The sequence below is a fragment of the Diceros bicornis genome, chromosome 31 (assembly GCF_020826845.1).
Source record: "Diceros bicornis minor isolate mBicDic1 chromosome 31, mDicBic1.mat.cur, whole genome shotgun sequence".
NCBI classification, from domain to species: domain Eukaryota; kingdom Metazoa; phylum Chordata; class Mammalia; order Perissodactyla; family Rhinocerotidae; genus Diceros; species Diceros bicornis.
Window position 1 is genome coordinate 33,030,475 of NC_080770.1, and position 14,054 is coordinate 33,044,528.

At 46.2% G+C, this 14,054-nt stretch overlaps 1 protein-coding gene across 1 annotated transcript in view; it reads left to right on the plus strand.

The window, feature by feature from the left end:
- PAMR1 (peptidase domain containing associated with muscle regeneration 1) overlaps positions 1-14,054 on the plus strand; it is a 71,471-nt gene that overhangs the window by 22,255 nt on the left and 35,162 nt on the right. Inside the window, exon 3 of the mRNA XM_058527660.1 lies at positions 2,497-2,625. Within this exon, the coding sequence (XP_058383643.1) occupies positions 2,497-2,625 (129 nt within the window). The remainder of the gene's footprint in view (positions 1-2,496; positions 2,626-14,054) is intronic.

Sequence of the window (14,054 nt, forward strand, 5' to 3'; positions counted from 1 at the left end):
CTTTTGTCTGTGGTGTTATACCACCTACCTGATATATAGACAGGTTTATGTTTTCTATATTTGACAATACAAGCAAATATGTATGTGTGTTTATATATCTTTCCCCTTCTCACACAAAAGATAGCATACTATTAACACTACCTACTGCCTTGCTTTTTTCTCTTAATATATGCTGGAGATCACTCACTGACAGTATAAAGCTGTTTTTTTCATTTCTTTTTACAGTTGCATATAACTGCGTTGTATGGATTACCATAGTTGGTGAGAATTTGTGTTGTTTCCAGCCTTTTGCTATTATAAATAATACTGCAGGGAATAGCCTCAGGCATCCATCATTTAGCATTTTTGCAGTGCATCTCCGGGGTAGATTCCTAGAAGACGGATTGCTGAGTCAAAGGAAGGGGCCTATGTCATCTTGCCAGCCTTTGCCGAATTCTCCTCCGTGCACTTGGCATTCACAGTGCCATGTGTGAGGGGACTATTTTCCCAGAGCCTTGCAACAGAATGTGTCACTTTCGCCAATCTCGAAGGTGAGAAATGGCATCCCAGCACGATTTTAGAATTTCTGTCGTTATGCTGGACAACTGTCCTTTTTGGTGCAGTGGTCGCAGGAGGATCAATGTCCAGGAGCGTGGTGGTGGAGTGTCAGTGGTGACTTTCAGTAGTGCCCGGCAGCGCTGGGGCCCTCGCTGGACCAAGTCTGCTATGTGTTTCCATGCGGTTCTAGGCTGTATAGCTCTGAACTCGGTCCTGTGGCCCTCCTGGCAATTCTGTGAGCTGCTTAGTATCTTTTTAACATAGCCTTGTTCCTCTTCATCGCCAGGCTGGTGTTTGTGGCTTGCACCTAGTGGTCCGGATGTTACTGTGCCAAGAAAGAGAGTTGGCAGGGTCGTTGAAGGCAGACTCGGAGCCCATTTGTCTCCTCAGTGGCACAGTGGATGAGGAATCAAAGAGCGGGAAGTGGCCCGTGGGTGAAGAGGGCCTTTAGAGGGCACAGTGACCCCACTGGGACCCAGTTATGAGCCACCTGACCTGCTGAAATTTGCTGACTTGTATTAGCAACTCTTTTTCTCTGGTGGGAGGAGGCGCTGGGAGAGGGAAGCAAAGTCAGGATGATGTGCAAAGAGAGGGCTACAGGTCTCTCTCCTGCAGAAACCACACATACCTACCCTGCGTATATACACGGTGGGCCAACCAAAACCTAATTTCAGCCAAAAGCAAAGTATGCTATCAGCTCAAGGAAATGCTAGTTATCTCAAACAGTTCAGAAACCTGGATTAGCAATCCATCCATCCATCCATCCATCCATCCATCTATCCATTTATTCATTCACTCAAATAATGTTTATTGATCACCTGTTATGTACCAGCTATTGAATTAAATGCTGGGAATATAATGTTGAACAAGATGCAGTCCCTGATTTCAGTCCCTTATATGAAAACAGATAATAGCCAGTTAACATTGAGCATACTATATGCAGTGGTAGTAATAAGCCAAGTGGAGGTATGGGAAAGCATAATAATAATAATATCCCATATTTTGGGGGTACTTACTATGTGCTAGGCCCTTTACATATGTTCATATAATTTTTAAAACAACTCTTTGAGGTAGGTACAATTTTTAACCCCAGTTTTACAGATGAGGACATTGAAGCGCAGAGAGCTTAAGCCGTTTTCTCAGGGACACACAGCTGGACAATAGCAGAGCCAGAACTTAGCTCTCCATTTTAATAAATGGGATTGGATTATCTCTGTCTTTCCTCACTATCCCCCACCCCTCAAGAGACCATGTTTTAAAAATGACCCTTGACTGGAAACTCCTTAACCCTCTCTAGCGTGGCCTGCAGGTGGGGGGCGGTCTGACACCTTCCAGGGTGAGCCCTTTATTAGGCAATACGGTTGTTTCCAATGGCATACTTGGGTTATGGAAGTATATGACATAGAAGAATATTTAATGGAGTGAGAAGATACTTACTATCTATTATTAAATGAAAAGGTAAGTTACAAAACCATAATGTACAGTATATGGTATAAGCCTAATTAAAAAAAAAATGCGTTTGTATATATAGAGAGAGAGTGTTACCAATAGTTTTCTCTCTCGGTGATGGAATTTTAGATGTTTTTAATTGAATTCTTTTTGCTTGTCTGAATTTTCTAAATATGCCACAATAAACATGTAATCCTTTTATCAAAAGGAAGGAATACACCATATTGATAGAGTCTACCTTTTACTACAGGTAATTTCATGTTACTTTAAAACATCAGCCACTAACTAGGAAGAGCGTTCAGACCGCCCTCCTACACCCTCAGTCGGAGGTCTGGTGACTCCAGCATCTTCCTAGGGATGAGCAGTGTTTCCCAGGGGCTTTGGCACCTTTCTAGGGCCAGACGCCCTTGGCTGAGACAAGGCTCTGAGAAGCTGCACGCTTTCTCTCATGCAGCTGGTCAGAGCCTGCAAGTGCTTCCTCTAATGCCCTTCTTCTTGGACGTGTCTCAGGTTGTACCATCTTTGATAACTGCAAGACCTGCCGAAACGGCTCATGGGGGGGCACTCTGGATGACTTCTACGTGAAGGGGATCTACTGTGCAGAATGCCGAGCAGGCTGGTACGGAGGAGACTGCATGCGTGAGTAGACCCTGAATGGCTCCTTCTCCAGTGCATGCTGTTTTAAAGGCTTGTAAGGGACTGAGGTTTGTCTTGTTGGAATCTGAGTTCTGGAAAGCTTGTGGCCAGAGGGCTTTCTAGGTAAGACTATAAAAAACAAAGATGTGTTTCCATCTGCTGGGTGTGAACTGTGGGCATCTGTTTGGAATTGGTCACAGGAGGTGTGTATCTGCTCTTAAATCTTCCCCTTTCTCTAAATGAAGCCAAGGCATTCTGCAAACAGCATGCTCTGTGTCCATTCCAGAAGCAGTTGCTTGGTATTATTGGTTAGCAAACAGTGAATAAAGCTTCAAAAATGCTAAGTCTGTGGTGCATTTTAAATATGAATTTCTATTGGTAAACTTCTGGAATCCTGAGTTAAATTCCTGAAACCCACATCGAATTGTCAGCATGCCACTTGTCCCAGGAAAGGGATTCTTTCTGGGTTCAACTTGATCTCCAAGAATTACTTAATTTTTAGTTTCAATAATCCTTTGAAAATGGAGTGGAAATCTAACCTCCCTCTCAGTTTAAGATTCCCCTCTGCAGTGCCCTGATGCTGAATATCCCTCTGAGAGTCTGGATCTGGAGCAGTGTACAATTGTTATTACTTTGTTAAGCCTATTTTACATGTTCCCTATTTGACTCAGAAGCAGTCAGGATGGTCTTACCATCTGAGCAAGTTTACACTGATGACTGATGTTCCCAGTGTACAGAGAGGGAGGATGGAGTGCTGTAGGTGTTCTTTGCCTGATCCAACCTGTGACAAAATGCCATGAGTTTCGAGAGTCTGGGCAAAGGGTGACAATGTAGTCTTCAGCTGAGGAACTCAACTGGACCTGGAGGAGAAGGGGTGTGTTGGTATTTTAGGATGAGCCTGGGAGTTAAATTATCCAGAACACAGATGATTTTTAAAGTGCTGATCTTGGTTGTAGATTTAAAACTTCAATGCCATTTTAGGTGGTTTCTAGGAAATTTAATTTAGTACATGGTAGATTATCTTCTAGGTAGCTTAGCTGCAGAATTTAACCCTGGTCTTCCTTTGGCAGCTCTTCTCTGGAGACAGTGTAGGATAGTGATCAGAAGCACAGGTTTGGGAATGACGCAGACCTGGGTTTAATAATGACTGTGCCAGTCACAAGCATGTGGCCTTGGCCATGTCATTTAACCTTGCTAATCCCAGTCTCCTCTTCTTTAAAATGGGAATAATGCTACCTACCTCTTAGAGCTGTTCCAAGAATTAAATGAGATAATGCACGTGAAGCACTTAGCTCTCTGCCTGGCACATAATAAAAACTCAACAAATGCAGTAAATATATCATTATGATTCCATATGCTCTTTAATCGCTGAGCTGGTAGGTGGTCTAGAAATACAACCACTTTCAGTAGAAGTTTAAGAGAGACATACTTATAGATATAATGCACAGTTTTAGGGTTCACATTGACATTTGGAGTATATAAGATAACTCCGGGGTTTTCTCCCATTTGGATATGGAAGGTCGCCCTTTCTCTGTGTGAGTGAATGGAGAAGGGGTGTGTGATGGGGTTGGAGCCATGGGCAGGAGCTGGATCATGCATGACCTCATAGGTAAACTAGGTAGAGTTTAGATGTTATTCTAATTGCAGTGGGAAGCCAAGGAAAAGTTGTGAGCTAGGGTATGGCTAAGTGCTCTGAGAACATGGACAAGAGAACAGTTGATCACAGGGAGTCAGGGATAGGGGAGGGTTTAGACAGGAGGTGATGGTTGAGCTCTGAGTTTGCTCAGGTGTGGGCAAAACAGGAGGCTGTCTATGTCTGTGTGCTTCCAGACCCCTTGTTCTTAACCACAGTACCACCCTACCTCTCCTCAAACAGCTCTATTTTCACTGAAAAGTGGGAACTGAAATCTCTACCGAGGGCAGAGTTAAGTGAGGCTGGGGCTTGAGAGTACAAGAGGTTTGGGACAGCCACATGAGGAGTTAAAGCTTGGACACCAAGCAAGACTGAGGACCCAGGTGAAGCTGGATCTCCCAGGGAGGTGATGCAGTCGGGACCGCCGGGCGATGATCGTCAGCAGCTTGGTAGTAGAGGTGAAGAAAACAGTCATTTGGTTGATCCAAGAGTTGACTAAGACATGATTGTCCAGGTTGGGTAGGACTTGAAACCAGAAAGAGCCTGGGAGAGAAAGAATGGGGCCTGGAGGTCTCAGTGAGGTGGAAAGGCAGGCTTATTGGTAATAAAGTAGTGGAACCTATGGGTGGAAGGGGTATTGTGATCAGGGAATAGAATTGCAGGTTGCAGCTTTCAGTAGTAGTGGTGATAATGTGTTCATATATATTCATTTTTGCTGTGTGACAAGCCATCTCTAAAGGACAAATGTTTGTTTTTCTTTATCATGGGTCTGTGAGTTGGCTGGGGTTCAGCTGATTTCAGCCCGGCTGGCATGGGTTGAGCTCCAGGCTTCAGGGCTCAGGCCAAAGGGGCAGCCGCTACATGGGGCATGCTCTTCTCAGGGCAGGTTGCAGAAGCGCAGAGGCCAAGCCAAACACACAGCACATTTAAGTCCTCTGCGCACGTCACATTCACTAACATTCCAGAAGAAGTCATGTGGCCAAGCCCCAGATCAGTCATGTAGGGATGTATACTCCATCCCAAGGGAGAATGGTACAAATACTTCCTAAACAATACTCCAGTCACTCTGTGTGAGTAAGTGGGTTTGTTCAGGAGACAGGGCAGAGAAGGGAAGAGTATTTGCATATAGGTGATCAATAAAGCAAATAGTAACAAGAGAAGGATAGCAGTTGCCCAAAGAAATCCTGTCTTCCCAAATAGCATCTATTGGTTGAGTCTTGGGTTTAGCCTCGGTGTAAGAATTGGCTGTATATGGAGTCTAGTTGGTTGGATAGCGGTGGTGTCAGCAGAACTGGCTCAGGGCACCTAGTCAACACACCTGGGCAAGCAGAGCAGGGAGTACATGCCCTCACTCATTAATCTACCCATCCATCCAAAAAATATTTCTTGAACTGATGCTGCTAGGTGCTGGATATACAATGATAAGCAAGACAGACATGGTCCTTGCCATCGTGGAGTTTGCAATTTAGAGAAGAAAGACAAAAAAAAAAAAGTAAAAAAAACACTGGAGTGTGGTCAACAGAAACAAACAGACTAGTGGTCAGATTCCTGTCTCATTCTGTGTTGGTTCAGTTATGCTTGTTCCTTTCCATTATGCTTGTTCTGAAAGCCTCATTCCACACAGTGTGCGTCCTCTGGTCCCAGCCACAAGCGTTTACGGAGCACTTCGTGTGGAGCACTGGGCTGGTCGCCGGCGAAAACAGTGAGCCCTCCGTGGGCTTACAGCCCGTCCACGGAGACAGGACTTGACCGCAAGAAGACACCAGTATAACGTTACTAGATGCTCATCACCACACCTAGTATTGGCACTAGATAACTGTGAAGGGAATTCAAAGGCGGGTCATTCATGTCACTGTTTGTTGAATGCCTGCCGGGTGTGGGCACTGTGCTGCCTGCCTCTGCGACGGGGGAGCTGAACACTTGGGTGGCCTGTTCATGGCTGGGGCGCGGTGCTGGAGCACCAGCGCAGTGCAAGCGTTTACCCAGTAGATGGCACCCAAGTGATCCTTTTGGACCTGTTAATTCTGTAGGATGCTCCTGCTGAATGCCAACGTGAGCCCTGGCATGTTCTCCTGAGTGCCATATAGAACCTTAGAAAGAAGGGGAAGTGACAGGCAAATGCCAGAGAGGATCAGACTCTTATATTTGAGTTGTAGACCGTTCAGCCCTGAGCACACACTAGGCAGAGCACCTTTATTTGCTCACTGTCCTTGATGATGTTTGTTGTAATTAGTATTAACCTAACTTATGACAGTCTTAAAATCCATGTGTGATCAGTTCATTCATAACCACTGACAGGTTATATTAGCCGAGATAATAGGAGAAGGGCCTGAGGTCACTGAGCCCAGGAGAGGACTTTATTCACATCTTGCTGCCCAGAAAAGATTGGTTTAATGAGCTCAGAATATCCAGGCTATGGAAAGGAGCTGATTCTTTCTTCCTTTCCCTAACTTTTTATTTTGAAAAATGTCTAGTCTATAGAGAGTTAAAAGAATAGTACATTCATATACCCTTCACGTGGATTCACCAATTATTTTCCCACATCTGACTTTCTCTCTCTTTTACTGCACTATAGACTCATGAATTTATATTTTTTCCATGTTTCATAGTGTTGTCATCATTTTTCTTTTTGATGGTCAAATTGTCCCAGAATTGGCCAATGAAGACCCTTCAAGCTGGCTCCAATGCATCATTCTTTAAGCAATTTCTCGCTTTCTGGCCCCCCAGAAACATTTCAAGTTCACTTTGATTATTTATGTCCAGGGCCTTGAACCAGCCATTTCTCCATGACTCCTAATTCCTTCTGTGGGGAATGGTATTTAGGAACTGTGATCTGGGTGCTGGCTATGAGAGGTGCTGTTATCTAAAGTCAAAATCAAGGCTTCCTCTCAAAGCTTCCTAAACTAGAAAGTTGACTTAAGTGGGACCACTCTGCTGACTTCCAGAGTAGAGTTTATTTAACTTGGCTCTCAGACCGAGTTCCTTAGCCACCAAAGGAGATGAGCGATGAGAGGGCCTGAGAGCCGCCCAGGCTGCCGCACTTCTAGCTGGCATCACCCCAATCCAGACTTTCGGGTTTTGAAGGATGTAGCGGGTGTAAGAAGGGTTGGGAAACCGACCCAGATGAGAGAGGATTTATGGGCAGCGATTATAGGCCCTTCATACATTGTATCTTCTCAGTCATGTTTTGGATGGAGGCGGAGGAGCAGGGGGACTGGCCTTAAGCCCTGCACAAAAATGTTTATGGGGCTAGAAGATCAGAGAGGAGGATAATTCGTGTAGGCTGGTCCTTGAGCCATAACCGGGAATGATCAAGAGCAAATCTGAGAGAGAAAAAGAGCGAGAGAGAGAGAGCGAGAGAGAGCGAGAGAGAGAGAGAGAGAGAGAGAGAGAGAGAGAGAGCTCACAAAGCTGTGTGACTGGTTTGTGGAGCTTCCTCCTGGGGAACCGGAGAACCACTTGGGTGGAGACACTGAAAACTGGCTCATCTTGTTCTGGCCTTTTGTGTCTGACACTTCCAGGAAAAACGCCCACTTGGGTCCAAGTTGGGGATGGTATTGTGTGGTGGTTAACAGCTGGCTTGGAACCAGTAGGACCTGGATTTGAATCTCTTCCCCTTCCGGGCCTTTGGGCAAAGTTACTCAATCTTTATAAATCTCAATGTCCTCATTTACAAAATGCGGATAATAATAGTGGCTGCTCAGAGGATTTTTGTGAGGTTGAATGAATGATGTCTATAAATCCCTTACTGTGGAGTCTGGTACACAGTCAGTGCTCAGTAAATGGTGGCTGCTACTCTTATTATTACTAAACCAGAGCCATGAGGTGAGCTCTTCTTTTTCTGTTTCTTTTTTGGGAAGGAAATCAGTGTAGGGCCAGAGAGGAAAAACAATAAAGCAGAATTCCCTAAGGGACAAAAGAATATACCCTGGATGTGAGGACGAGTATGGTAGGGTAAACAGCATTTTGCGTTTTATGTGCTGAAGTTCTTTGATTCCAGGGAATTAACATTTGAACCTTTGCAGAGGATTTTATGTTGTCAAAGAATTCATCAGTCATTGCTCAGTGTCTGGTTAGGGTGTAGAAGGACATGAAAAAGATCTTCCTTCCTGCTCAAACAGCAAGAAATCACTCGATAGACCAAAGAAAATTCACAGTTCTTTAAAAGCATCAAGAATCTGTGAATACAAAATCTAAAAGAATCTAAACTTCAGAGGAATGAGTTCCTCCTGGGTGGACAAGTGATCCGGGATGCTTCCTGCCTGGGGCCGGCTACTGAGGTTGGGGGCGGGGCAAGTGAAAGAGTGGGCCTGCCAGAGAAGGAAGAGGAGCCCACCAGACTTGTGATGAACCTGTGGGTTGGCCTGTTGAACTTAAATCTAAAGGAGACCCCAAAGCAAAAGCAATCCTCTCCACCGAGTATTCTCTTCATGAAATTTTGCTGAGCAAGCAAAGGCTGAGGTGAGAGTGGAAAGCAGAAGATCTTGAGATGTTGTAGTTTTGCAGCTTCAAAAATTTGTAATTTCAAAGTCTTCCAGTTTCATAGGCTCACAGTTTCCCAGTATTGCAATTATGGAGGGGGTGGGGAGAGTGTTGAAAATCAAAGACAGATTTTGTTAGGTTCACAGTTCTTGAATTTCAAGACCCTTCTACAAAGATATATAGCCTCAGTCCTGCCTTAAACCAGCTTAATTACTTATTGGATCAAACTGATCAGTCCCTCATTCTACCTGCCCAATAGGGGAAAAGATATTACCAATCAAAAGAGAAAAATGTATTTCCTGTTGTGAAGAAGCAAGAGAATATGACCTACAATCAAGAGAAAAATCAGTCAAAATAAATAGACCATGCATCAAATATTGGAACTTTCAGAAAAAGACTTCTAAATAACTTTAAAATAAATATATTAAATGATCTATAGGAAAAGGTATATATATTGGAAGAAGAGATGAGAAATTTCAGGATAGATTTGGAAAGTGTTAAAAAGACCACATGGAAATCCCAGAACTGAAAACTACACAATCTGAAGTCTTAAAAAATTCATTGGAGCTGACTGGTCATGAAAGGGAGAAAGACTCTACCCACTCTGGGTCCTTTCTGGCTGGGCTACAAATTAAAGTGACATAAGACCAAATAGCAGTAGAAAATCAAACAAAGCTTTATAACGTGTATAGATGGGAGAGACCAGGGAAACTAAGTTTCTCGACAAGTGGTGGAAGTTTTCACCTTAAATAGCATATTCAGGTAGACGAAGGAGGGTGTTGGGGTATTGGTTTGGGATTTCAAAAGAAGACAATTCACATGGAGATGGAAAGGCAAATGTTTGTCAGATAACTCTTTACAGGGCCACCTATAGAGAATGTGGCTGGAGAAACAATTTTTGATAAGATGGGCTTGTTGGTGCCTTTCTTATCACACCTATTTTACATTATACTACAGCTATCATATGGTATTGGCTCCTTCCTGGAACAGGCCTTCTATATTAAATTATTTAGTCAGTTTGAGAGGGGAAGGTCAAATGTCCTTCAAAGAAAATAATCAAGGTAAAGAGACGTATTTTGAGGTGGCTGATTTTGATCTCCCACAGTCATAGCAGAAGAAGGATCAGGGAACTTAAACACAGATTTAATAGAAATCAACCAAACTGAAGGACGAAGAAAAAAGACTGAAAGTAGTCAGCAATCTAAATTATTTGTGCTCCCCCAGCCTGGACCCTGTCTTTTGAGTTGGATTGGCAGGGTTATCTCAGTGCACGTTTTTTGTGAAGACTTTTTTAGGTGACTTTGGGGAGGAGAGACTTTCTGCTGCAGGGTGGTGGGTGTTGTTATTGCTGGACAACTGTTTCCACTGAATGGGCAGACCATTTGTCACAGGGGGTTTGACTAGACAGGGAGATGTTTGATTTAATTTGGCATAGTCATTCATTCAGTTATCAATTAATTGAGCACCTACTTGATGCATATAAAGGTGGGAACAAGACAGATAAAGTCCCTGCTCTCACAGAACTGTGGCATGGGGGAGGCAAACTATTAAACAATCATTATAAAGTATCAAATTGATTGAGATTATAGAGTAGATCACAGGGTGAGCATGGAGTTGCTTCTGGATGTCTAATTGTTCCTGATGAAGACCTGCGCCCTGGATAAAAGCCATGTCTTAGCACTTATTATGAACCAGGCATCATGTACTAACTCATTGATCCTCATCACAGCCATTTTACAGGTGACGACACTAAGGCACAGAGAGGTTAAGTTACTTTCCTGCTGTCATGCAGCTTGTAAGTGGCAGAGCCAAGATGCCTGGGTCGCAGAGCCCAGTCTCTCATCCTGTCTACTAATGTGAGAGGCACCTCTCTCATGTGAGAGAGGTCTCTCGATGTGAGAGGCACCTGAGGCCCTCGCTCCTGTGCCTGTCTGAGGGTCTGTGCCTGTCGGAGGGCCTAGCAGGTCATGGGAGGAGGAACCGAATCACCGGGAAAGTGTGAGCTTCCTTCCAGCTCCTGGCCTGGTACGTGGGTCATTCCCGTGCCGTCATCCAGGCCTTCACCCTGCCATCGCTGTCTGGGCTCCTGGGCCTAATAGGTCTAGGGCTCTCGCCAATGACATAGTGAGGCTCTTAGGAGCCCTGGAGCGCTCAGCAGGTCGGAACCTGGGCTGTCCGTCGTGATTCTTGTGCCAAAATAGTGTCTCAGATCCAGACACGACTCAAGAGAAACAACATTCATTGACATTTGTTGAGCATTTGTATGTGCCGGGTGCTGTGCCCCACCACCACAGTAGTAGGGACTACTATTATTCTCATCTCCAAATGAGGAGGCCTCGGCTCAGACTTCCAGAGCACTTGTCTGGGGTCACACAGCCCAAGAAGGCTGAGCTGAGATTCGGAGCTGGTCTGGCTTCAGAGGCTGCCGCTGAACCACTGTGAGTCCTGCCTCCTGAGTCATCTTTGAAAGAGGAGAGAAAATGCAAATGCCTCTCTCTGCCTGAATGCTGTCTTTAGTCCTTTTTTTTTTCCTAAGAGGAAAGATTAAAGAAGAAAAAAACCCACTCACTTCTCAGAAATATGTTGTGTCTCTCCTGCCCCTCCCTCCCCATCCCCCACACTGGAGATAACAAGACTTTTGTCTGAATGCTGGGGGTGTTCATTTTTGTTGGGAACTTTCCAGCTCTCTTACCAGTGTAGAAATGGATGAAGATATCCTTTCAGCTCCGTAGAAGAAGGGTCTATCCAACTGTCTCTCCTGTTTTGGCTTGTAGCAATGGAGAAGGGTGGGGGGCTTGGAGATGAGTCCGGGATTTGAGAGCCCAGGGCACAGTCTGGCTTCACTGGCAAATTCCACCCCCCCAACACACACACCCTCTTCCCCTGCAGCAAGACGTTGTCAGGGAATCCGAGCACGTCTCCCGGGCCCGTTGCTGGCTCTGGTCTCTCAGACTCGGGACCGCCTGCCTGCTGGCCAGCAGTACTTCCTTGGCGGGGACACTCAGCTGTGTCCACTGTTCTTCCCTAGACAGAGAGGTGCAGTTAGTCCGCCCTGCCCGCAGGCCCACCGACACCCCCAGCAGAGGCGGGAGCGCAGAGGGAGCTGAAGGAGTCCCTTGGTGTGAGGCGGGAGCGGGGCTCCTTCCTCCTTTCCCTTTGCCTAGTGCCCTCCTCAAGCACATTTCTGAGAAGCGGCCTCTTTGTCTCTGGCTGGTTGGACCTTGTCGCCCATCTCGGGGCCGACTCTGCCTTCCCCTCCAGAGCGAGGAGGACAACATCATCAAGACCCGAGACGTCGTGTGTGTTCTGGAATCCTGGCCACTTCTGAAGGATGGCCCGTGGGCCTGCAGGAGCAAGTGGTCTAGCATCCCACATGGCCAGGGGCCAGCGCCCAGTGGGGCTGGGGGCTCCGAGCCCTCCAGAGGCTGCATGAGATCCTGGGCTGGCCAAGGCCGACTGGTCTTGCCGAGGAGACCTGACTGGGGATGGGCGCTGGCTCTCCTGGACGCGAGGGGCCCAGTGAGGCTGCTGTTTGATTCCAGCATGCAGGGAAGAAACCGGAAGCAGGCTGGCAGCCTTTGCTGCTGCTTCTAACTCGGGGTCCCTGCGGGAGGTGTGCTGTGGGAGCTGGGACTTAACACCTTGTGGGCTGGGAAGCTGCCAGTTCCCGTGGGGCGGAGGCTGTGCAGGAATATTTCTTTTTTTGTCTCTCACACCCAGCGGATCACTTCTGTAGCCCTGCAGCAGATGGGCAGGTGGGGGCAACAAGGAGTGTGAGATGTGCAGCAGAAGGAACGTGCACTTCAGGAAGTCCGGGTGGGGGCAGAAATTCACTGTATCTCTTTGGGGGCAGAAAAATCCTGTTGCCTCAAAATGGAGTGGGAGAGGGCTGGGTCAGGAAGCCCCCAAGACAGTTTAATGCACCAGCTGGGACCCAGCGTTGATACTAGACGGATGCAAGTTCAAGTCCCTGCCCTGCCACCATCTAGAACAGCTAATACTCATTGATTTTTCTCTGAGGGCTTTCCGTGCGTAATCTGATTTAAGCCTCCCAAAACCACGTGAAGTAGGTGCCGGTTTTTTTTCCCATTTGACTCAGGTTTACTGAGGGATGAAGTAACTTGCCCAAGGCCACAAAGCCAGTGAAGATAAAGCTGAATCTCAAACTAGGGCGGTCAGAGTCTGAAGTCTCCATTCTTAACCACTGCTTTGCAGTTAAAAGAGTGGTTGACAGTCCGCTGACTTCCTGGCTGTCTGGCCTTGGGGAAGTCACCTAACTTCTCCCATCCTTAGTGTTCCGCATTCAGGAAATGGGGGAATGAGTGTTGTTCTCCTAGGTGTCTTATGAGGGTTAAGTGAGAGAATGTTTGTAAAGCTTTTAGCCAGTGCCTGGCCTATAATAATGACATCATTCACTTGTTCATTCACTCACTCAACAACTATTTATTGAGTGCCTGTTATATGCCAGGTACCATTCTAGGTGTACAAGCTGGAGAAGGTCCCAGCCCCACCAAAGGGAGTCAGCACACAAGCTAGATAACTTCATGTGGTGATATGTGTTAGGAAGGAAATAAAATAGCATAATGACAGTGACTGTAGAAGCATGAAGGCCGATGTTAGCTGAGTGGTCAAGGAAGGCCTCTTTGAAGAAGTGACCATTGAGCTTCCTTCCTAAAGGAAGGAGATGTGGAGGAAGGCGAGCCTTCTAGGTGAGGGGACAGCAAGTATGGGGCCTGGAGCTGGGAACAGGAAGGTCGGTGTGGCTGGGGCAGCATGAGCAAGCAGATGAGTGGTACTGGAGACTGGGCCAGGGCAGGTCTGGACAGCCAGTGAGGGAGGGCCTGCATGTTGTAGGAAGGTGTTTGCATAGCGGACGGTCTTTGGAGGATTTGAATCAAGAGAGTAATGTGTTTATTTATTTAAAAGGTGGGTTTGGCTGCTGTGTGGAGAATCAAATGTTGGGGGACAAGGGTGGATGCAGGGAGGCCAGGGAGGAGGCTGGGATTGCAGAGAGACATGATGGAGGCGGGGGGAGAGGCTGGGATTGCAGAGAGATGATGGAGGCTGGGCCTAGACAAGAGTCCCAAATGGAAAACGGTGCATGATGCTTCCCATTGGTGGAGCAAGGCAGCATCAGTAAAACTGCTAGTAAAGAGATAAATTGTGCAATCTAGCATTAGTAACAAGCTGTGGACCTCACAGCTTGCCAAACTAGCGTTTGGGCTCTTTTCGTAACACTGTAGAAATATTACTACCATTATCTTGCCATGGAGTGCTATCCACTGATATTAATATTTTTCTTTTTAGCAATGGAATT